The 21,280-nt window shown below is 48.6% G+C and overlaps 1 protein-coding gene and 1 pseudogene across 2 annotated transcripts; both read left to right on the plus strand.

The window, feature by feature from the left end:
* The first annotated feature begins 6,020 nt into the window (after nucleotides 1-6,020).
* CATIP (ciliogenesis associated TTC17 interacting protein) lies at nucleotides 6,021-13,257 on the plus strand. Of its 2 annotated transcripts, XM_012740304.2 has the most exons (10): nucleotides 6,022-6,102; nucleotides 6,278-6,370; nucleotides 6,741-6,941; nucleotides 7,257-7,312; nucleotides 8,060-8,146; nucleotides 8,336-8,503; nucleotides 10,263-10,387; nucleotides 12,267-12,343; nucleotides 12,620-12,708; nucleotides 12,882-13,257. In XM_012740304.2, exons 1-10 carry the CDS (start codon nucleotides 6,078-6,080, stop codon nucleotides 13,122-13,124), a joined length of 1,164 nt encoding a protein of 387 aa, XP_012595758.2. In that variant the 5' UTR covers nucleotides 6,022-6,077; the 3' UTR covers nucleotides 13,125-13,257. The 2 variants fall into 2 exon arrangements, with proteins under 2 accessions (XP_075862058.1, XP_012595758.2); XM_076005943.1 differs by lacking the exon at nucleotides 8,336-8,503 and having other exon boundaries at nucleotides 6,021-6,102.
* A 3,408-nt stretch (nucleotides 13,258-16,665) lies between these two features.
* Nucleotides 16,666-20,765, plus strand: LOC142872386 (small ribosomal subunit protein uS2-like; annotated as a pseudogene).
* The last annotated feature ends 515 nt before the right edge of the window (nucleotides 20,766-21,280 follow it).

Here is a 21,280-nt window from a genome sequence, read left to right on the forward strand (position 1 = left end):
TCAACATAAAGCAGCTTAAAACAAAAGGAGAATTTATCAACTCATGAAATTGAGTTGAATTGAGTGGAATTGTGTCATGGTGGCTCCAGGCATGGCTGAATCCAAGGGTTCAAAGGGAATGAATCTTCATTCAGCTCTGCTTTCTTTTGTATTATCATTCTCAGCCAGGCTTTCTCCCTGCAGTGGAAAGATGGTCCCTTGAAGTCCCAGCCTTGCAGGCAGTATACTAACTAGTTCATCAAACTACCTCCAGTGGTTCCAGGGCTTGAATTTCATTAGTCCAGCTTGGGTCATGTGCCCATAGGAGCACATGGGGTCATAATCATGGGAGTCAGGGAAATGGGCTTCTCTGATAGAAGGGGAGTGTTAGACCCAACTGAACTACTTTGGGCTGAGTGTAGGGAGGGGTGTCCTCAAATGCATAGGGTGCCTGATATCAGAAATGATACAAGACAGCAAAATCATAAACCTTCACCAGCAACTCCACTTATTGAAGGCTATTAGGAGGGTCAGATGAGAAAAGGCATATGAAGTCACATTGAAAAATGCTACATCAGGCCGGGCGCGGTGGCTCACGCCTGTAATCCTAGCACTCTGGGAGGCCGAGGCGGGTGGATTGCTCGAGGTCAGGAGTTCGAAACCAGCCTGAGCAATAGCGAGACCCTGTCTCTACTATAAATAGAAAGAAATTAATTGGCCAACTAATACATATAGAAAAAATTAGCCGGGCATGGTGGCACATGCCTGTAGTCCCAGCTACTCGGGAGGCTGAGGCAGGAGGATCCCTTGAGCCCAGGAGTTTGAGGTTGCTGTGAGCTAGGCTGACGCCATGGCACTCACTTTAGCCTGGACAACAAAGTGAGACTCTGTCTCAAAAAGAAAAAGAAAAATGCTACATCAGATTTCTGGCACAATGATTAATTATATAGAGGAAATGGAGATGGACAAATGGCCTCAAAGGTATTCAAATAATATGTAGTTTTTAAAATAACCAGCAAATAGTTTGGGTTTGTTTCATATTTTTCCTGGGTCCCAGGCTGTCTCTCTTTGGGGGAAGAAAAGAAGAAAGGGAGGGGGGCTAAGTGGGCAGCCTTCCTCAGTCCAGGGAAGAACAGATCAGGGGGGAGTTGTAGAAAGGAAAGTGCAAGCCCTGGAGAGCAGGTGTGTGTGGGCGTGTTGGGGCTGGCCTTGGTCCTCCAAACCCTGCCCACACACGGAGCCTTTGAAGGCAGGTGGGAACTCAACACCAAGAGTATGTAAATACACCAGGCTCAGGCCAAATGCTGGACAGGGTGGTATAAATAGAGAGCACTTCAAGTTGGATTCATCAGGATACAAATTTAGGTTCTGCTCTGACTGGCTACATGTAAGACTGGACAAGTGTTTTGGTATCACTGAGCCTCATTCTAGGATGGGTGGAGAAACTGAATGACACACACAGTGCTCAGTTAACAGCAGCCCCCCCTGTTACTGTTATTACTGAACTTAGGGTAAGTCCGTTAGGAGCATTAGAACAATGCAGACTCTAGCACTCTGGGAGGCCGAGGCGGGCAGATTGCTTGAGGTCAGGAATTCAAAACCAGCCTGAGCAAGAGCGAGACCCCATCTCTACTATAAATAGAAAGAAATTAATTGGTGAGGCCAGGAGTTTGAGACCAGCCTGAACAACATACCGAGATCCCCATCTCTACAAAAATTTAAAATTTAGCCAGGCATGGTAATGCATACTTGTGGTCCCAGCTACTTGGGAGGCTGAGGTGGAAGGATCACTTGAGCCCACAAATTTTGGGTTACAGTGAGCTATCATTATACCACTGCTCTCCAGCCTGGGTGACAGAGTAAGACCCTGTCTCTAAAAAAAAAAAAAAAAAAGAATGTAGAATCTGGAGCCAGCCATCTGAGTTGGAGTCCCTAATTCCCATATCTTAACTGGTGATGGTTACTTAACCTTTCTGTACCTCAGTTTCTCATCTGTCAAATGGGGATGATAGTACCTACCTTAGCAGCTTATTGTGAGGATTGAATGAGTTAATACCTTCAGCGCATAGTGAGCCCCTCTAGGTTAGCTGTTGTTCAGTGGATGCCTACCTGGGCACTCGGGTGGCTGTCCATCTCAGGCTCAGAGGCGCCGCCCTACCCAGGGCCACACAGCTGGTATGTCAACCTGCTCCAAGGTGTTCTTACACTGGCTTAAGGAGCAAAACAATAATTTTTTCATAGATCTCTTCCAGAGGGTTAAAAAATAGATAACAGGTCAGATGTGGTGGGTCACACCTATAATCCTAGCACTTTGGGAGGCCAAGGAAGGAGAATCACTTGAGCTCAGGAGTTCGAGACCAGTGTGGGCAACACAGTGAAACCCCATATCTATAAAAAATAGAAAAATTAGCTGGGCATGGTGACACATGCCTGTAGTCCCTGCTATTCAGGAGGCTGAGGCAGGAGGATCGCTTGAATCCAGGAGTTTAAGGTTGCAGTCAGCTGGGATGATGCCACTGCACTCTAGTTTGGGTAACACAGTGAGATCTTGTTTCAAAAAAGCAAAATAAAAGGCCGGGCCCAGTGGCTCACACCTGTAATCCTAGCACTCTGGGAGGCCAAGGTGGGCAGATCACTCAAGGTCAGGAGTTTGAGACCAGCCTTAGCAAGAGCGAGACCCCCGTCTCTACTATAAATAGAAAGAAATTAATTGGCCAACTCAAAATATATAGAAAAAATTAGCCGGGCATGGTGGCACATGCCTGTAGTTCCAGCTACTTGGGAGGCTGAGGCAGCAGGATTGCTTGAGCCCAGGAGTTTGAGGTTCCTGTGAGCTAGGCTGATGCCATGGCACTCTAGCCCGAGTAACAGAGTAAGACTCTGTCTCAAAAAAAAAAAAATTAAAATTAAAAAAAAAATTTAAAAAGCAAAAAAATTTAAAAAAGACAACAAACTGGGTGCTAGTCCTTCTGCAAGCTGCTTTTCCCAACTGTTTTCCCCTCTAGCAGCCAGTAGGAAAGAGCTGGCAAAAGGGGGATGGAATTTTGGTGGGAGAGGTGAGAGAGTTGACAAGAGCCCTCAGGAAGTGGGGAGCCTATGAGGACAGGAAGGCAGGACCCCCATGCAGTAGGGGCGGCTGCAGAGAGGGGTGTTGGGAGAGAGCTCTGGAGGGAAGAGCACATGGGAAGCCAATCTTCCCTCAGGCCAGGGGATCTGGACAGCAGCGGAGCAGGGAGGGCATAGGCAGAGAACTATGTGGGTGCCTCTGGTAGAACATCTAGACCATAATTTGCTTCTTTCTTTTTTAAACTTTGTCCTAATAATCCAAATAATTTTATCTAACTTTGTGTAATTCACATTATGAAAGCAATAGGGTTTGCTTGTTTCTTTAGCTTTTATATGAATCTTCTATATCTTATAAACAGCTTTATTGAGATATAATTCACATAGCACAAAATTCACCCTTTTAAAGCATACAGTTCAGTGATTTTTCGTCGGTTTTGTGACCATGACCACAATCTAATTTTAGAACATTTCATCATCCCAAAAAGAAACCATGTGCCCATTTGACATCATTCCCTTCCTCCATGGCCTCACCCAGCCAACACTAGGCAACCACAAATCTACTTTCGGTCTCCATAGATTAGCCTGTTCTGCACATTTCATATAAATGGAATCATACAATATGTGGTCTTTTGTGACCGGCTTCTTTTGCTCGACATGTTTTCAAAGTTTATCCATGCTGTAGCACGTATCAGTTCTTTTTTGAGACAGAGTCTCGCTTTGTTGCCCAGGCTAGAGTGAATGCCGTGGCATCAGCCTAGCTCACAGCAACCTCAAACTCCTGGGCTCAAGCAATCCTACTGCCTCAGCCTCCCAAGTAGCTGGGGCTACAGGCATGCGCCACCATGCCTGGCTAATTTTTTCTCTATATATTAGCTGGCCAATTAATTGCTTTCTATTTTTAGTAGAGATGGGGTCTTGCTCTTGCTCAGGCTGGTCTCAAACTCCTGACCTCAAACGATCTGCCCACTTCAGCCTCCCAGAGTGCTAGGATTATAGGTGTGAGCCACTGTATCAGGTCTATAAATTTAAAAAATTTTTTTTAATTTTTTTTTTTTTTTTTTTTTGAGACAGAGTCTCATTTTGTTGCCCAGGCTAGAGTGAGTGTTGTGGCGTCAGCCTAGCTCACAGCAACCTCAAACTCCTGGGCTCAAGCGATCCTCCTGCCTCAGCCTCCCGAGTAGCTGGGACTACAGGCACGTGCCACTATGCCCAGCTAATTTTTTCTCTATATATTTTTAGTTGGCCAATTAATTTCTTTCTATTTTTAGTAGAGACAGAGTCTCACTCTTGCTCAGGCTGGTCTTGAACTCCTGACCTCAAGCAATCCACCTGCGTCACCCTCCCAGAGTGGTAAGATTACAGGTGTGAGCCACAGCGCCCGGCCAAAAAAAATTTTTTTTAAATTTTTCATAGATGTAGATTCTCACACTGTTACCCAGGCTGGTCTCGAAGTCCTGGCCTCAAGCAATCCTCCTAACTCAGCCTTCCAAAGTGCTGGGATTACAGGCATGGCCACCTCATCATACCTCAAATATAGTAAATTCCAAGTTTTTTTATTTTTATTTTTTTATTTGTTTGAGACAGAGTCTCACTTTGTTGCCCAGGCTAGAGTGAGTGCCGAGGTGTCAGCCTAGCTCACAGCAACCTCAGACTCCTGGGCTCAAGCAATCCTGCTGCCTCAACCTCCTATGTATCTGGGACTACAGGCATGTACCACCATGCCCCGCTCATTTTTTCTATATATATTAGTTGGCTAATTAATTTCTTTATATTTATAATAGAGACGGGGTCTTGCTCTTGCTCAGGCTGGTTTTGAACTCCGGACCTCAAGCAATCCGCCCGCCTCGGCCTCCCAGAGTGCAAGGATTACAGGCGTGAGCCACCTCACCCAGCCAAGTTTTTTTTATTTTTAATGTGCTAGTTCTACTTACAGACTTTAACTTAAAATGACAAGTCTAAATTATTCAACTGCTCAATTTAAATTAGAATCCTCAGGCTTGTCTTTTATGCACTTCAATATGCCGAATTATTTTAAACATATTGAGAATTTGAAATATGTACAACGTTTTATGACACATGTATACGCACAAATAATACTGCTAGTTTGATTCTCATAAGCATTTCTATGTGGAATCCTAAATCTTCCTGAAGTTGAAAGATGACTAACCAATAAAGAGCCATTTGAGGATTACCTTCCCAAGTGATCTGGCCTGGAAGTGGTGGCCAGTTCCTCAGGTAACTGAGGATGTTTTGGACCAAGATTTTTCCTGTGATCCCCACTATCAGGCTGAGCCCCTTTTTATATGTACAGGATGGAGATCAAATGGCCCACAGCCTGGGGTTTGAGTGATAGCATCATTCAGTTTTCAAGGCTATATCTCTAATCACTCTCCATATCGTTGCCCTACTTGTTTGCATTCAGTGTATCATCTATTTTCTGATTCCTTATCCTCTGATTTCTCTCAGACTCTGGAGCCTGACTGCCTTGGGTTGAGTCCTGGTTCTGCCAATTATTAGCTGTGTGGCCTTGAGAAAGTGTTTTAACTTCTCTGTGCCTCAGTTTTCTTGTTCATAAAAGTGGAGGTAATAAAAGTACCTACTTCACAGGGTTAGTCTGTAGATTGACATAACATATGTAAGGCCCTTTAGAATAGTGCCTGGCCAAAAGTAAGCATGGTTAAGGGGTTGCTATGATTGTTGTTGTCATCATTATTGTTACATGTATTAGGACACAACTTGCAGAGGTATTTACGTGTCATCTAATTGGATTCTTTGCATGTGAAGCTACGTCTGACTTTGGGTTTCTAAGGTCATTCTAATGACCCATTTCTTACCCCTGTTTCTTAATAATGTCAAATGCTCCCTCTGCTGGACAACATCTCATGCATGAGCCGAGCTCCAGACCCTGCAATGTCAATTTCCTCCAAGGTCTGAGTGTAGCGAAGTGGGTTGATGGCCCTTTAAGGGGGGGGGGGTGTAGCTCCCGGTTGCCATGGAGATAGCTGAACACAGACCGGGCAGCGGCAAGCAGCATGTCCTCCAGAGCTTACTCCATAGGTGGGAAGAGGGCTGCTGGGGCTGGAAATTGGGGGACCTCTTCTCCCTCACTCTCCCTCCTAGGCTTAGTCTGGGAGGATTCTGCTCCTGGGGGAAGCGGGGCTGGGACGGGGTACGCCTGTCCCTCCCCGCCCTCTCCCCAGGGCCGCCGTCTTAACACGTCCTCCCCCTGCAGTCCACAAAGGGAAGGACCCCCCGACCGCAAGTCCCGAGCACCTGCCACTCCCAGAGGCCAATGCTGAAGCCATCGACTTCCTCAGCTCCCTCAGTGAGCCCAGACGGTGGCGCGGTGGCGCAGTAGGGGTGTGGGACCCGGGTGCGAGTCTGGGGAGGATAGAGGGGGCAGGCTCAGACCGGCCCCCCACAATCTCAGCCTTGATTCTCCTGGGATTCAGAAAAGGCTTGAGGACTGCTATTTGCTGACACTCTTTAAGGGAAGACTCCAGGGACGTGGGGGAGGGGGTCTTCACCTGCTGGCTCCTATAGATGCCACTGGAGCCCAGGCAAGGGCCAGCGGGGAGGCGTGTGGGGTAAGGAGGGGTAGGTGGGTACTGCAGGGGACACTGGTGGTCAGGGATTAGAGGATTGAGACTCAGGAGCAAGGACTTTATCTGTCCCCACCGGCCCCTCGCCCCCAGAGCGGGAGGAGCTGCAGATGCTGTTCTTCTCCGAGACCCTGGACATGATCTCAGAGGCAGGGGAGCCTCAGGGGGAGCTGAGCATTGAGGTGAAGAGAGGGAAACACAAGGACGAATCGGGCGTCATGTCAGACTGCATCTTCGTGCATGCCTTTAGCCGTGGCTTCTTGGACAAAATGCTCTGTGGAAACTCCCTACTGGGTAGAGTTCCTGCTGTCTGAGCCTGTCACCCCTCTCCCTCTCCACCGTACCCCCCAACCACTCCCAGAATCTTTATTCAGGACCAACTCCCCTGACTTTGCCTTTGCCTTGGGACCAGGACTAGGCAAGGGCGGGCGGGTGGTGCAAGGAGGTTATTCACAGCCTCAGACTCAGGACAAGAGCAACACTGACCTGCCAGTAGTTCTTCTGTGACCACATTACACCTAGTCTTCCAGTCTGGGCCACCACCCTCCCTTCCTTCGATCTCCAACCCATGTCTCCTGTGACATCAGTGTTTGCCTCCCCACATCCCAGGCTATCTTTCATGGCGTTTGGAGGTCAGAGAACTACATGGTCACGAGTTCATCAAGGTACTTCCTAGGGCTGAAGCTTTGATCCTGATCCAGGGTGAGAGAATAGAAATGCTGGGAGGGAGGGAGGGGCCCCAGTGGAGTGTCTCCCGACTCTCTCCCTGGTTACCCTGCAACCCCCACAACTCAGAAACCAATCTATCCAGGATGCTGGAGGTAAGCAGCGGTTTGCTGCTGTTGAGTTCTGCTGATACATAAGCTCTGAACCCCGCCCACACCAGCCTCCCCAAGACCGAGAGACCACCTTCTCCCTGGGGGGCCTGGGGGCTGGCCTTTCCCAGAGCCTGCCTTTCTCTGGGGCCCTTGGCCACCTGGCCTCCAAGTCCTTTAGCTCTGTGCCCCACACCCTCAGCCCCCTCTACCACGTCACTAACTTCTGGAATGTGACTGTGACCTGTTTACACATTGGAAACTACTGGTGCCTAAGAACCTTCCCACAGAAACTCTCCCCATCTTTTAAAACCACGATTCTGAAGTGCATTTTTTTTTTGAGACAGAGTCTTGCTCTGTTGCCTGAGGTAGAGTGATGCATTGCTTTTTAACTTTGCATTTTAACATTGCTTTTTAACTTTGTATTGCACCATAATGTGACTGCTATTCTTGAGCTTTACTGTAAACAAAGGGGCTCTTTGATTTGTTGTGTTGTTGTTGTTCTTTAAATTAAAAACATTACAATGGAGAATGTACAGGTGACCTCTGGGCAGTCCAGGGAGTCCCCCAATCTCCCCTGCATGCTCTGGCCTTTAGTTCCCCATCCTCCCCCTGGAGCGGAAGGCAACTTTGCTGAAGCAGGATGACCAGCTGGTCTTGACCAGAAGTATCAAGGAGGGTGAGGTGAGGATGAGAGCCCGCTGGCAGCTGCACTCCACATCACTTCAGAACTGTGAGCAGGGACAGGGTGCATCAGGCCAGGAGCCTGGACGCATTAAGAACCATATGCCCTTTGCCCAACACTGGCTTGCCCACCCCCCCACCCCGCTGCTTTCTGGCTCCAGGTCTCTGACCTAGGTCTGTCCTGAACAGGCAGTGAAGACTGGAGTGATTGTTTTCCCCTGGAGCTCAGTTAAGGGCTTCATCTCCAAAGCTACCAACCTGGTACTGCTGAGGGTGATGGCCTGGCGGCGGATGGTGCCCAGCAATGCCCGCTTCCTGGCCTTGGACACCGAGGGCAAGCTCTGCCATTCCACCTACGTGAGGGGGCTTCTTGGGCAGGGGACTTGCTTTGGGGACAAACTAGAAGGGGACTGGAGGGCACTGAGATGGGGGAGAAGATAGCTTGGAGTGGAAGAGGAAGCCGGGGTGGAATAGAACTGCAGGAGTGGGAGTGGGGCTTCCAAGGGCAAGAGAAAGCAAGAACTACAGTTGTCAGTGGTTCAGTGTGGGGCAGGTGGAGTGAGTGAGAGGTGGGAACAGTTCGGGGAAGCAAGCCTTTTTGCACAAAAATCAGTATAGGAAAAATAAACCTAGTGTAGGGATGCTTTTAAAGATACATCGTTTATAAACTTCAGTATCTTCAACTGCACTTAAATATTCTTTTATGATTTCTCAACCCTGAAGGGTGTTCCTTTTTATTTTTTTGTGGAGACAGGGTCTCGATACTTTGTTGCTGTTTTTTTTTTGAGACAGAGTCTCACTTTGTTGCCCAGGCTGGAGTGCCTTGTCGTCAGCCTCACTCATAGCAATCTCAAACTCCCGGGCTCAAGCAATCCTCCAGCCTCAGCCTCCCAAGTAGCTGGGACTACAGGCATGCGCCACCATGCCCGGCTAATTTTTTCTGTATATATTAGTTGGCCAATTAATTTCTTTCTATTTATAGTAGAGACGGGAGTCTCGCTCTTGCTCAGGCTGGTTTCGAACTCCTGACCTCCAGCAATCCGCCCACCTCGGCCTCCCAGAGTGCTAGGATTACAGGCGTGAGCCACCGCGCCTGGCCGGGTCTCACTATTTTGTCCAGGCTGGTCTTGAGCTCCTGGACTCAAGCGATCCTCCCACCTCAGCCTCCCAGTCACTGGAATTATAGGTGTGAGTCACCATATCTGGCTTTTTCTTCTTTATTTTGGCTAAAATTTCATAATCAACATACCACCTGGGACTTCCTGTAATAAGGTGATTTTAAAGGCACCCCTTTATAGCTGGGCATGGTGGTGTGTGCCTGTAGTCATAGCTACTCGGGAGGCTGAGACAGGAGAATTGCTTGAGTTTGAGGCTGCAGTGAGCTATGATCATGCCACAGCACTCCAGCCTGGGCAACGGAGTGAGATCCCATCTTTAAAAAAAAAAACAAAAGCTATGCCTTTGAACACAAGAGATTTCAAGACACTTTGACGGCTGATTTGTCTTTCCTGGACCAACTTTATAAATTACATTCTAGGCTTGTGCATCACAAACACAGCAAGCAGCAACGTGTTTGACACGAACGAATGAGCACACACTATGTCTCCCACTGTCTTTGAAACATTAGTACTTTTCTCTCCACAACTCCAGCCATAACAGGGGTTTAAGATTTAATTACAACAGGGACAACTTGCCAGCAGCAGAAAGGGCTTGAGGTGGCCACCAATCTCAGCCTGGTCTCACTCCTCAGAGCCTTACTCCACCACCTCCCCTCACTGGCCCCTGTAGTAGCCCACCCCATCTCCCACCCACGCCCTCACTGCTCCTCATCCCTGTAACAGAATCTGCCAACTAGAAGCACTTGGTCATCAAGGTAGCATGAGAGGGTCTGGGGCAGGGACAACCTGGAGCTGGCTCTCTAAGAAGGGGTCCCCAATTTAGCTTGGGGGGGGGTGCAACTCAAATCTGTGGCACCTGAGGGTCTGGACAGCCAAGGGCTGGTAATCAGCAGCAAACGAGGAATGAAGATGTGAGATGGAGGCAAGGCCAGAGTGAGACAGCGGGGAGACGTTGGTGGACATCCGCCTCACCTCGCCCCCATTTCGCCGGTTACCAGCAAGCCCTGGGCTTCCAGACGATCCAGGTGGGCCGTCAGCAGGCTGAAGTGTTCATCGTGGAGCAGACCGTACACTCGGAGGAGGGCATCCCCATGTCCTGCCAGTACTACCTGCTGCCCGATGGGTGAGCATGGGTGCTCAGCGATGGGGTGGGGGATAGGACAAAGGGGAGACCAGCTGTTTCTGGATACCCGCAGGAAGAGTTGCCACTGAGATCCAGCTGATCATCCCCCTGCTTTAGCCACATCATTCACCCGTTCTTCATCTACTCACTTGTTCTCCTAATTGTCACAGAGCCCCCAAGACCTCCTCACCAAAGAACCTAGAATGGCTGAGGAAGCTAATGCCCCTCCACAGGCCCGAGGCAGAGCTAAAGCAGCTGCCACGGTGTTACGGGTAATCATGAAACACACCAGGGTTTGAATGACTGGACACTTGATCAAACCCATGTGCTGGGAGAAGTGCCCCTGGCATGCTACCAAGCTGCCACCAGCAAAGCTCTGGCTCCAAATCACAAGATAATTCGGGTGGGGGAGAAGAATTTGTTTCTTGAAATTTCAGAATACCATGTTTCCCTGAAAATAAGACAGGGTCTTATATTTATTTTTCCTCAAGAAGTCACCCTAGGGCTTATTTTCAGGGGATGTGTTATTTTCCCCTCAAAGCCTCAGCCTGCAGCACTCACAGGATGGCCGGGACCTGACAGGGGGAGCCGACCTTGTTGGTGGGGCTGCCCGCACCTTTCCTGTCACCTCTGGGATAGTAGCTGTCACCAGGGGGCAGATGAGAAGGGCTGCTCATTTTCTTTACCGCTCCGCGACAAAATGCATGGGTTGCGCAGATACACTGCCTAGCCATGCCCATCACTAGGACTTATTTTCAGGGTAGGGCTTATATTGTGCAAATGCTTAGAAATCCTGCTAGGGCTTATTATATGGGTAGGTCTTATTTTCAGGGAAACACAGTAGGTATTTGCATAGTCACTACCTTGGGAAAAAAAGTAATCAGACTGTTGTCTTTTCTTATTTCATAACTTAGTATGTTTCTATTTTGAGTGTCCCATAGCAGAAGGCTCCATGATTTTATCTCTAAAGGTCTCAGTCCTCCCCCCGCCCCCACCAAGCAGGGGCCTTATGCTTACCAAGCCCTGTGTATTATCTGGTAATACAGAAATGAACACCACCCAAGAACTCAAAAACCAAGAGCAGGAGGCAAAAGTAAACTGAGGTCTCCAGGACAGGTCTCTGAAGGGGGCGCTGTCGTGTATCAGCCTTCTCAGGCTGCCCTAACAAAAGAGTACTGGCTGGGTGGCTTCAACACAGAAATGTATTTTCTCACAGTTCTGGAAGCTGAAGTCCAAGATCTTAGTGCCCTCAGGGTTGGTTTCTGGTGAGGGCTCTCTCTTGGCTTGTAGACAGCCGCCCTTTCTACTATGTCCTCACCTGGCCTTTCTTCTGTGTGCGAGTGGACAGAGAGAGCTCTCTGCCATCTCCTTCTATTTGATTAGGACCCCACCATCATGACCACATTTAACCTTTTTTTTTTTGAGACAGAGTCTCGCTTTGTTGCCCAGGCTAGAGTGAGTGCCGTGGCCTCAGCCTAGCTCACAGCAACCTCAAACTCCTGGGCTCAAGCAATCCTCCTGCCTCAGCCTCCCGAGTAGCTGGGACTACAGGCATGTGCCACCATGCCCGGCTAATTTTTTCTCTATATATTAGTTGGCCACTTAATTTCTTTCTATTTTTAGTAGAGACCGGGTCTTACTCTTGCTCAGGCTGGTTTTGAACTCCTGACCTCGAGCAATCTGCCCTCCTCGGCCTCCCAGAGTGCTAGGATTACAGGCGTGAGCCACCACGCCAGGCCCACATTTAACCTTAATTACCTCCCTAAAGGCCTTATCTCCAAATGCCATCACTTTGGGGGTTACAGTGGCAAGGCACAATTCAGCCCATAGCAGGTGGTCTAGGAAAACTTATGCTTACACCTTCTGTGTTGCACTCCAGGCACCTGGCCAAGAGAATCCAGGTGGGCTCCCCAGGGTGCTGCATCATCACCAAGATGCCCGTAATGAGGGAGGAAGGTGAGTGAAGCCGTGTAGCATCAAGTGGGAGAGTGAAGGGGAGGTGGGAGGGCCTCAGCCCTTCCAGGATGCAGGGCCGGACTGAGGTGCTATGAATGGGACAGGAGCCTGGAGTCAGACAGAGTTTTGACCTCAGCCCCTTCCTGCAACTCTGCGCATGTGGGCAGAATCCTGGGATTTCTCTTGAGCCTTCTGTTTGGGTGTTGCTGGGATCCCTCTGTGGATCCAAGAAAGGTTCTGGGGTGGGAGACGCAGCTTTCCTTCCTGCCCACCCAGATGAGATTGAGCCTCGCCCAGTGTTTGAGAAGAAGCCCCTGGTGTGGGAGGAGGACTTGGAGCTCCTCTCCAAGTTCCTGGAGAGGAAGGTGAGGAGAGGCTACAGACAGCTTGGCGGGGCATAAATCCACTCATCCCGATCTCTATTTGAGCCTGACTGAAATGCACATCCCTAGGCCTGCAAGGCTGCGGTGGCCCTTAGCCCTTCTTGGAGCGCCCTCGCCCCGCAGGCTCAGGCTCAGGGCTGCCCGTCCCCCTCCAGGAGGAGCTCCGACTCGGCCACACCAGCTATCTGCGGAAGCACCCCGAAGCCCAGGCGCTCATGTCCGACTTCCTGCTCTTCCTGCTGCTGCGCCAGCCCGAAGACGTGGTCACTTTCGCTGCCGAGTACTTCGGCCCCTTCGCAGCGCGCTGCCCGCCGACCCCCGCCTTGCGCTCTTCCCACCGGCCCAGCCCTTTCCGCTCGCTGGAGCGGGGGCGCGGCTCGTGCCCCGGGGCCGACTAGGCGGGGCCCTGCGGCGGGACACGGCGGGAAGCGGTGGCCTCGGGCTGGGCCTGGGGCGGGCGCGCTTTCGCTTTCGGGCTGCGGCTGTTGTGGGAATAAACGGGGCAGCCCTACAGCTCTGCATTGTCAGCCAGGACCTTCCCTGGCCAGCGTCTTGTGTCTGGGGCTAAAAGTGGGAACCGCTGAGATCGTTCATCTAGCGAATTTCATTCAGCCTTTCTTCCTAGATGCTATTTTACTCATTATCCCCATTTTACAGATAAGAAAATAGAGGCACAGAAAGGTTAAGTAACTCAGAGTTGTCATGTGGGGAAGCAGAATTCAAACCTGGACGTTGGACTGGAAAGGCCACACTCTTACCCATTGGGTTAGCGGAACGGAGGGCATGGCTCCTCGCCACTCAGAACCTCTACGGACACCTCTGACCATGACTCTCCTAGCCACCCACCCCCAAAGAAGCAACACAGGATGGTGGGTGGGGGAGGGAGGAGGTGGCCTTGCTCGACTCCTCCCTAGCTTCCCAAAACGTAGCCAGCGCTCTTTCCCACTGACACAGGAACTCCCAGACTGCGTGGGGGAGGTCCCCAGTCACCGGCTTCCGGCTTCCGGAGTAAAAGAAAAGGGCAGGTGATCTCACCTCCTCTAGGCTCCTTGCATCACGTCAGTCTGGCCAGTGGCTTGCTTCTGCCGGATGCCGGATGCGGGCTCCGTAGCAAACAGTAGGCAAGGGCCCCTGAAGCAGCTGGTATTGGGGTGCCGACTCCATCCTTCCTTCTGTTCATTCATACGACCTGCTGCTGAGAGCCTCCAGAGAAGCTGTGCTCTCTAGAGCACGAGATGAGCCGACCGGCAAGGTTGGGTGGAGGGTGTGTGTGTGTGTGTGTGTGTGTGTGTGTGTGTGTGTGTGTGTGTGTGTGTGTGTGTGTCTGTCGGGAGTGTGGGGGGAGTCAGTGACCAAGGAATCAAGGAAAAAGGGCTTCATGGAGGGCTAGCGCCTGAGTTAAGCCCTGAAGAATTTTTAAAAATATCTTTTATTGTCCCCTTCCCTTATTTCAAAATAAATACATGTTCATTAGAGAACACTTAGAAAAGGGAGATAAACCAAAAGAAGAAAATGAAATCATCTCCATCTCTTTACCTAGAGGCAGCCACTCCTAACACTTTGGCAAATACCCTCTCTCCACTTTTCTATGCATAAAAGCAGCAGGTGTTTCTTGAGTGTTTACTCTGTCCAGCACTTTTCTACAGATTGTTTGATCTGGTCTTTACAACTCCAAGGGACTTAAAAAAATAAAATCATATAGTAATGCATGCTCATTAATGGGAAATCACATACTTAATTACATTATTGACAATTTTCAAAGTTGCAGATCAAGTTAAGTCTCCCTAGAGTTTCATTCCAATCTCACTGTATTTTGTAACTTTTTTCATGTGTTGTAACTGACTTTGTTTCATCTAACAGTATATTTTGAAAATATTTCCATGTCATTACACAGTCTTCTATTTTTGATGGCTGTACCATAATTTAACCAATCTCTCCTTTTCCCCCCTATGATAAACAGTGCTGCACTGACCATCCTTGAAGCTAAATCTTTGCATATGTCAACAATTATTTACTGGCAAGTTGAATTGTTGAATTGCATTTAAGGCTTTTGTTCATTTTAACATAGTGCCAAATTCTACATGGGAAGGATTTTTGTCAAGGGGCAGGTAGAGCATGTGACATGAGCCAAGGGCAGAAGCAGGAAAGTGTAATGCGTGTTTGTGGTCCAACACAGTGGCGTCCAATAGAACTTTCTGCAATGATGGAAATGTTCTACATCTGCGGTGTCCACTATGATAGCCACCAGCCATATGTGGCCACTGAGCACTTGAAATGGGTTAATATGACCAAGAAACTGAAGTTTTACTTTCATATTAATCTAAATTTAAATAGCCACATGTGGCTACCACATTGGGCAGTACAGCTCTAGGGGATACTCCTTTCATTCAATCAGGCAGTCAGCCCAACAAATACTGGGCTTTTTCTATGTGTCAGGATTATTCTGGGATATCAGCAATGACAAGACAAAGTCCCTGTCCTCATGGAACTTACAGGTGGGGGGGGGTGGACAATAAACACAAAAGGTCATTTAATATATGATATCTCAGACACTTATGGAAAGAAGTAAAGCCAAATCATAAGTAGAAAATGACTCAAGGTCAAAGGGTTGAGGGCATGGACTTTAGGGCAGACCTCTCTAAGTTCTCAGTTGAGCTGGGACCTAAATGATAAGGGGCTGGACCTAGGGACAGCTGAGGGAAAAGCATTCTAGGCAGATGGAACAGCACGTGCAAAGGCTCTGAGCGTGGCATGTTGGGGAACAGAAGGCCAGTGAGGCTGGAGCACAATAGGGCAGCAGAGGTGGGAGGCTGAGCACGCCTGGTCATTGTGAGGTGGGCAGGCCTGGATCCCACAGGGTCTTCCAGGCCCTGGCAAGTTCTCTTCATCCACAGAGAACCAAAACTGAGGTTGACACAACCTGATGGGTTCCCAGAGAGATCCCAAGAGCCCCCTTCGGTCCCAGATACCCTGCAGGCCCAGCAGGGGAGAAGGGACGGTGGCAACATCCAACCCACCGAAGTTCTTCCTCTGCTGAGTCCTCTTGCATCAGGCAATGCAGGAAGGAGGAGTCTAGCCACTTCCCTGTCTCCTCTGTGACATCCATTTCAAAACTGGTTTATTTTTAAGTCTTCTCATTTGTTCCCAGAACTTCTGTGACTCCGTCCTCCTGCTCCATAATACTAAGAGATACATTTCTTGGAACAAAGAAAAAGCATTTGAGCACTTTTGAGGTGCTGGGCACTGGACTAAGATCGGGGGCTGCTGTGGTGCACAAACAGGCCAGCGCCCCCTGCCCTCTGCACGTCCCCCCTTACCCCACAGGGCACTCGGTCAACCTAGTGAGGAAGAGACAGCAGTCAGTAACTCTGTGAATGTGTAAGTATAGACAGTGGAAAGGGCTAAGAAGGGAACGTACTGGCCGGGCATGGTGGCTCACGCCTGTAATCCTAGCACTCTGGGAGGCCGAGGCGGGAGGATTGCTCAAGGTCAGGAGTTCAAAACCAGCCTGAGCAAGAGTGAGACCCCTGTCTCTACTAAAAATAGAAAGAAATTAATTGGCCAATTAAAAAGATGTAGAAAAAATTAGCCGGGCATGGTGGGGCATGCCTGTAGTCCCAGCTACTCGGGAGGCTGAGGCAGGAGGATTGCTTGAGCCCAGGAGTTTGAGGTTGCTGTGAGCTAGGCTGACACCATGGCACTCTAGCCCAGGAAACAGAGTAAGACTCTGTCTCAAAAAAAAAAAAAAAAAAAAAAAGGGAACGTACTCTTGCAATATGAAGCAGAGTGTTGAAGGTGGACTTGACCTAGTCTGGGATTCTAGGGAGGCAGAGGGAAATAAATAGTAATAATAGGAAGAGCAAGCCTGTAAATCATGTGATTCTCACAACACCCCTATGAGATGGGTTCTATTATCATACCCATTTTACAGATGATGAAAAGGTTAAGGCCCAAGGCAACACACTGGTTAGTGGCAGAGCCAGGATTGAAACGCAGGAAGTCTGGCTCCAGAGTCCGTGTGCTAATCCTCTCCAGTAAACAGATCAAATGTGGCTCTCTGGGCACATCTCAGAACAGAGAAGAGGCTCCTTCCTGCTTTGATCCATCCAGAGTAAGCTTGACATACACTGTCTACTTCCTTCCCTGGTACCCAGAGACAACCCCGTGGCCTGGTGCGTCATCACCGCCAGCAACCTTACTGCGGTGACCTGCCTGGCCTGCGTAGAGGGGAGGCACTGTGCAGAGGGAGCCACAGAGATCAAGGAAGGCTTCCTGGAGGAGGTCCCGCCAGAACTGAAGAAGTCATTCACCAGGCCCAGGCTGTTTCAGGAGTAAGCCAGCCTAAGCAAAGGCCTGGAGGTGAGAGTCAGGGAGCACTTAAGGTCTGAGCTATCACAAGGGACTCGGGACAATGTGGTGAAGAGGGTGGCAGCCCAACTGAAGCATTGCCTGCTGTCCCAGAGACTGAGAGACCCTGGAACTGGGGTAGGTAAATGCCCACATGCCCACCTGTTTCTGCAGTTTTCTTCCCCCTCCCACAAGAAGCCTTAATGAGAGCAGAAAAACTGAGAGCAATGCTACAGATGGAGCCCTATAAAAAGAATCTAACATTTTGAAATTCAACTAGACAAAATAAAAAACCAAGGCTGGTAATGCCCTTGGAAGGGACAGGCCTGGCCTTCTGAATCCCTGTGGGGCTCTTCCCTTTAATAATCCTTTGGTTAGGCCAGGCGCGGTGGCTCACACCTGTAATCCTAGCACTCTGGGAGGCCGAGGCGGGCGGATTGCTCGAGGTCAGGAGTTCAAAACCAGCCTAAGCAAGAGCGAGACCCCGTCTCTACTATAAATAGAAAGAAATTAATTGGACAACTAATATATATAGAAAAAATTAGCTGGGCATAGTGGTGCATGCCTGTAGTCCCAGCCACATAGGAGGCTGAGGCAGAAGGATTGCTTGAGCCCAGGAGTTTGAGGTTGCTGTGAGCTAGGCTAACGCCATGGCACTCACTCTAGCCTGGGCAACAAAGCGAGACTCTGTCTCAAAAAAAAAAAAAAATCCTTTGGTTAAATCTGCTGTTCCCCCAACACCAGCATGATAGTATCCATTCTTGTTCAGTTTGGTTTTCTGTTCTTGTTCCGAGGTTTCCCCTCTTATTTTATGATACATAGTTATTCACTGGTTAGTGACAGGTATACATTCAGGGAAATGCATCATTAGGTGGCTTCGTTGTTATGCGAACTTACACAAACCTAGAGGGTGTATACAGCCTGCTATACCCCTGGGCTATAAACCTGCTGCTTCTAGGCTACAAACCTGTACAGCGTGTTACTGTACTGAATGCTGCAATTGTAATACAATGACATGTCTGTATTGCATCCGAAGAGTTCTCTACTATTAAATCATCACAAATATCCCACATGTAAGATATACTGCATTGCCTAGGCACGGTGGCTCACGCCTGTAATCCTAGCACTCTGGGAAGCTGAGGCAGGTGGATCACTCAAGGTCAGGAGTTTGAAACCAGCCTGAGCAAGAGCGAGACCCCGTCTCTACTAAAAATAAAAAGAAATTAATTGGCCAATTAATATATATATATATAGAAAAAATTAGCCAGGCATGGTGGCACATGCCTATAGTCCCAGCTACTCCGGAGGTTGAGGCAAAAGTTTTGCTAGAGCCCAGGAGTTTGAGATTGCTGTGAGCTAGGCTGACACCATGGCACTCTACCTGGGGCAACAGAGTGAGACTCTGTCTCATAAAAAAAAAAAAATGATATACTGCATCAAAAGGCTTTGGTAAGTGTCTCAATCCATTCTGGCTGTTGTAATAAAATGTCTTATGGCAGAGCGAAGTGGTTTATGCCTATAATCCCAGCACTTTGGGAGGCTGAGGCAAGAAGATCACTTGAGCCCAGAAGTCTGAGACCAGCCTGGGCAACCCCATCTCTACAAAAAATTTAAAAAATTAGTCAGCTGTGGTGATGCACAGCTGTAGTTCCAGCTACTTGGGAGGCTGAGGTGGGAGGACCACTTGAACCCAGGAGTGTGAGGAGCTATGATGGTGCCACTGCACGCCAGCCTGGGCAACAGAATAAGACTCTGTCTCTAAAATAAAATAAAATAAAAACCATTTTTTTAAAAAGATACAATATTAATTTAATAAAATGTATCCTTTCTCATTTTAAAAACTGACATAATTGTAAAAAACTTTAATAAAAAAGTCAGGCTTGGTGGATGTCACCTGTAGTCCCAGCTACTGCAGAGGCTAAGGGAGGATCACTTGAGCTCAGGGGGTTGAGGCTGTGATTCACTACTATTGGGCCTGTGAATAGCCACCGCACTCCAGCCTGGCAACACAGGGAGACCCTCTTTCTAAAAAGAAAAAAATTGACATAATTTTAGATTCATATGTAGTTGTAATAAATAATTTAGAGATCCCTTGTACTTGTTGCCTGGTTTCCCCCAGTGGTAACATTTAGCAAAACTGTAATGCATTGTCATAATGAGGATTTTTTCACTCTTTTTCGTGGCAAGATATACATACAATTTACCCTTTTTTTTTCTTTTTTTTTTTTGAGACAGAGTCTCACTTTGTTGCCCAGGCTACAGTGAGTACCACAGTGTCAGCCTAGCTCACAGCAACCTCAGACTCCGGCGCTCAAGCAATCCTTCTGCCTCAGCCTCCCGAGTAGCTGGGACTACAGGCATGCGCCACCATGCCCGGCTAATTCTTTCTATATATATTAGTTGGCCAATTAATTTCTTTCTATTTATAGTAGAGACAGGATCTCACTCTTGCTCAGGCTGGTTTTGAACTCCTGACCTCGAGCAATCCGCCCACCTTGGCCTCCCAGAGTGCTAGGATTACAGCCGTGAGCCACCGCGCCCGGCCCAATTTACCCTTTTAACTATTTTTAGTTGTATAGTTTAGTAGCATTAAGTATATATACATGTTGTGCAGCTATCACTACTGTTCATTTCTAGAACATTTTATCATCTCAAATAAAAACTCTGTGGTCGCTTTTCCACGCTACCCGCGGAAGGGGTCCATATGGCGTTGTTCTGGATTCCAGTCGTAACCTAAAGGGAAACTTTCACGATGTCCGGAGCCCTTGATGTCCTGCAAATGAAGGAGGAGGATGTCCTCAAATTCCTTGCAGCAGGAACCCACTTAGGTGTCACCAACCTTGACTTCCAAATGGAACAGTACATCTACAAAAGGAAAACTGATGGCATCTACATCATAAATCTGAAGAGGACCTGGGAGAAGCTTCTGTTGGCAGCTCGTGCCATTGTTGCCATTGAAAACCCTGCTGATGTCAGTGTCACATCCTCCAGGAACACTGGCCAGGGAGCTGTGCTGAAGTTTGCTGCTGCCACTGGAGCCACTCCTATTGCTGGCCGCTTCACTCCTGGCACCTTCACTGACCAGATCCAGATCCAGGCAGCGTTCCGGGAGCCGCGTCTTCTGGTGGTTACTGACCCCAGGGCTGACCACCAGCCCCTCGCAGAGGCATCTTATGTTAGCCTGCCCACCATTGCTCTGTGTAACACAGATTCTTCTCTGCGTTACGTGGACATTGCCATCCCATGCAACAACAAGGGGGCTCACTCTGTGGGTCTGATGTGGTGGATGCTGGCCCGGGAAGTCCTCCCCATGCGTGGCACCATCTCCCGTGAACACCCGTGGGAGGTCATGCCTGATCTCTACTTCTACAGAGATCCTGAAGAGATTGAAAAGGAAGAGCAAGCTGCCGCCGAGAAAGCTGTGACCAAAGAGGAGTTTCAGGGTGAATGGACAGCTCCAGCTCCTGAGTTTACTCTTCTCAGCCCGAGGTTGCAGCCTGGTCTGAAGGCGTGCAGGTGCCTCTGTGCCTACTCAGCAGGTCCCCACTGAAGACTGGAGCACCCATGCCACGGAAGACTGGTCTGCAGCTCCCACTGCTCAGGCCACTGAATGGGTGGGAACAACCACTGAGTGGTCTTAAGTTCTTCTACAAACTCTTAAAAATGGAAATAAGGTTGATGGAAAATAAACATGAGTTTTAAAAAAAAAAACAAAAACAAACTCTGTGGTCATTAAACAATACCTCCCCATTCCACTGTTCCCTAGCAACTATCATTCTACTTTCCATCTGTAAATTTGCCTGTTCTGGGGACCTCATATAAATGGAACAATACATTTGTCCTCTGGCTTGCTTTACTCAGCATAATGTTTTCAAGGTTCATTCATATTGTAGCATATATTGGAATCTCGTTCCGTTTTAAGGTTAAATGATACACCATTCCATGTATGTACCACATTTTATTTATTGGTCCATTGATGGACATTTAAGTAGTTTCCACCTTTGCGGCTATTGTGAATAATGTTGCTATGAACATCGGTGTACAAATGTTTGTTTGCATCGCTGCTTTAAATACAACCAGGATATTGACATGGACTCAACGCCATTGATCTTTTTCAGATTTCCCACTTTTTCTTGTACTCAAGTGTGTGTGTGCGCGTTTGTGTGTGTGCGCACGTGGGTGCATTCAGTTCTGTACAGTTTGTCTT

This window comes from Microcebus murinus, chromosome 8 (genome assembly GCF_040939455.1).
Source record: "Microcebus murinus isolate Inina chromosome 8, M.murinus_Inina_mat1.0, whole genome shotgun sequence".
In the NCBI taxonomy this organism is placed as follows: Eukaryota; Metazoa; Chordata; class Mammalia; order Primates; family Cheirogaleidae; genus Microcebus; species Microcebus murinus.

Bases quoted from the DNA above. Each gene is read 5' to 3' on its own strand.
- CATIP (XM_012740304.2), top strand. From the start codon at position 6,078: ATGTCCTCCAGAGCTTACTCCATAG. The intron at 7,313-8,059 runs GTACTTCCTAGG...TCTGGCCTTTAG, and splicing joins ATGGTCACGAGTTCATCAAG to TTCCCCATCCTCCCCCTGGA. The intron at 12,344-12,619 runs GTGAGTGAAGCC...CTGCCCACCCAG, and splicing joins GCCCGTAATGAGGGAGGAAG to ATGAGATTGAGCCTCGCCCA.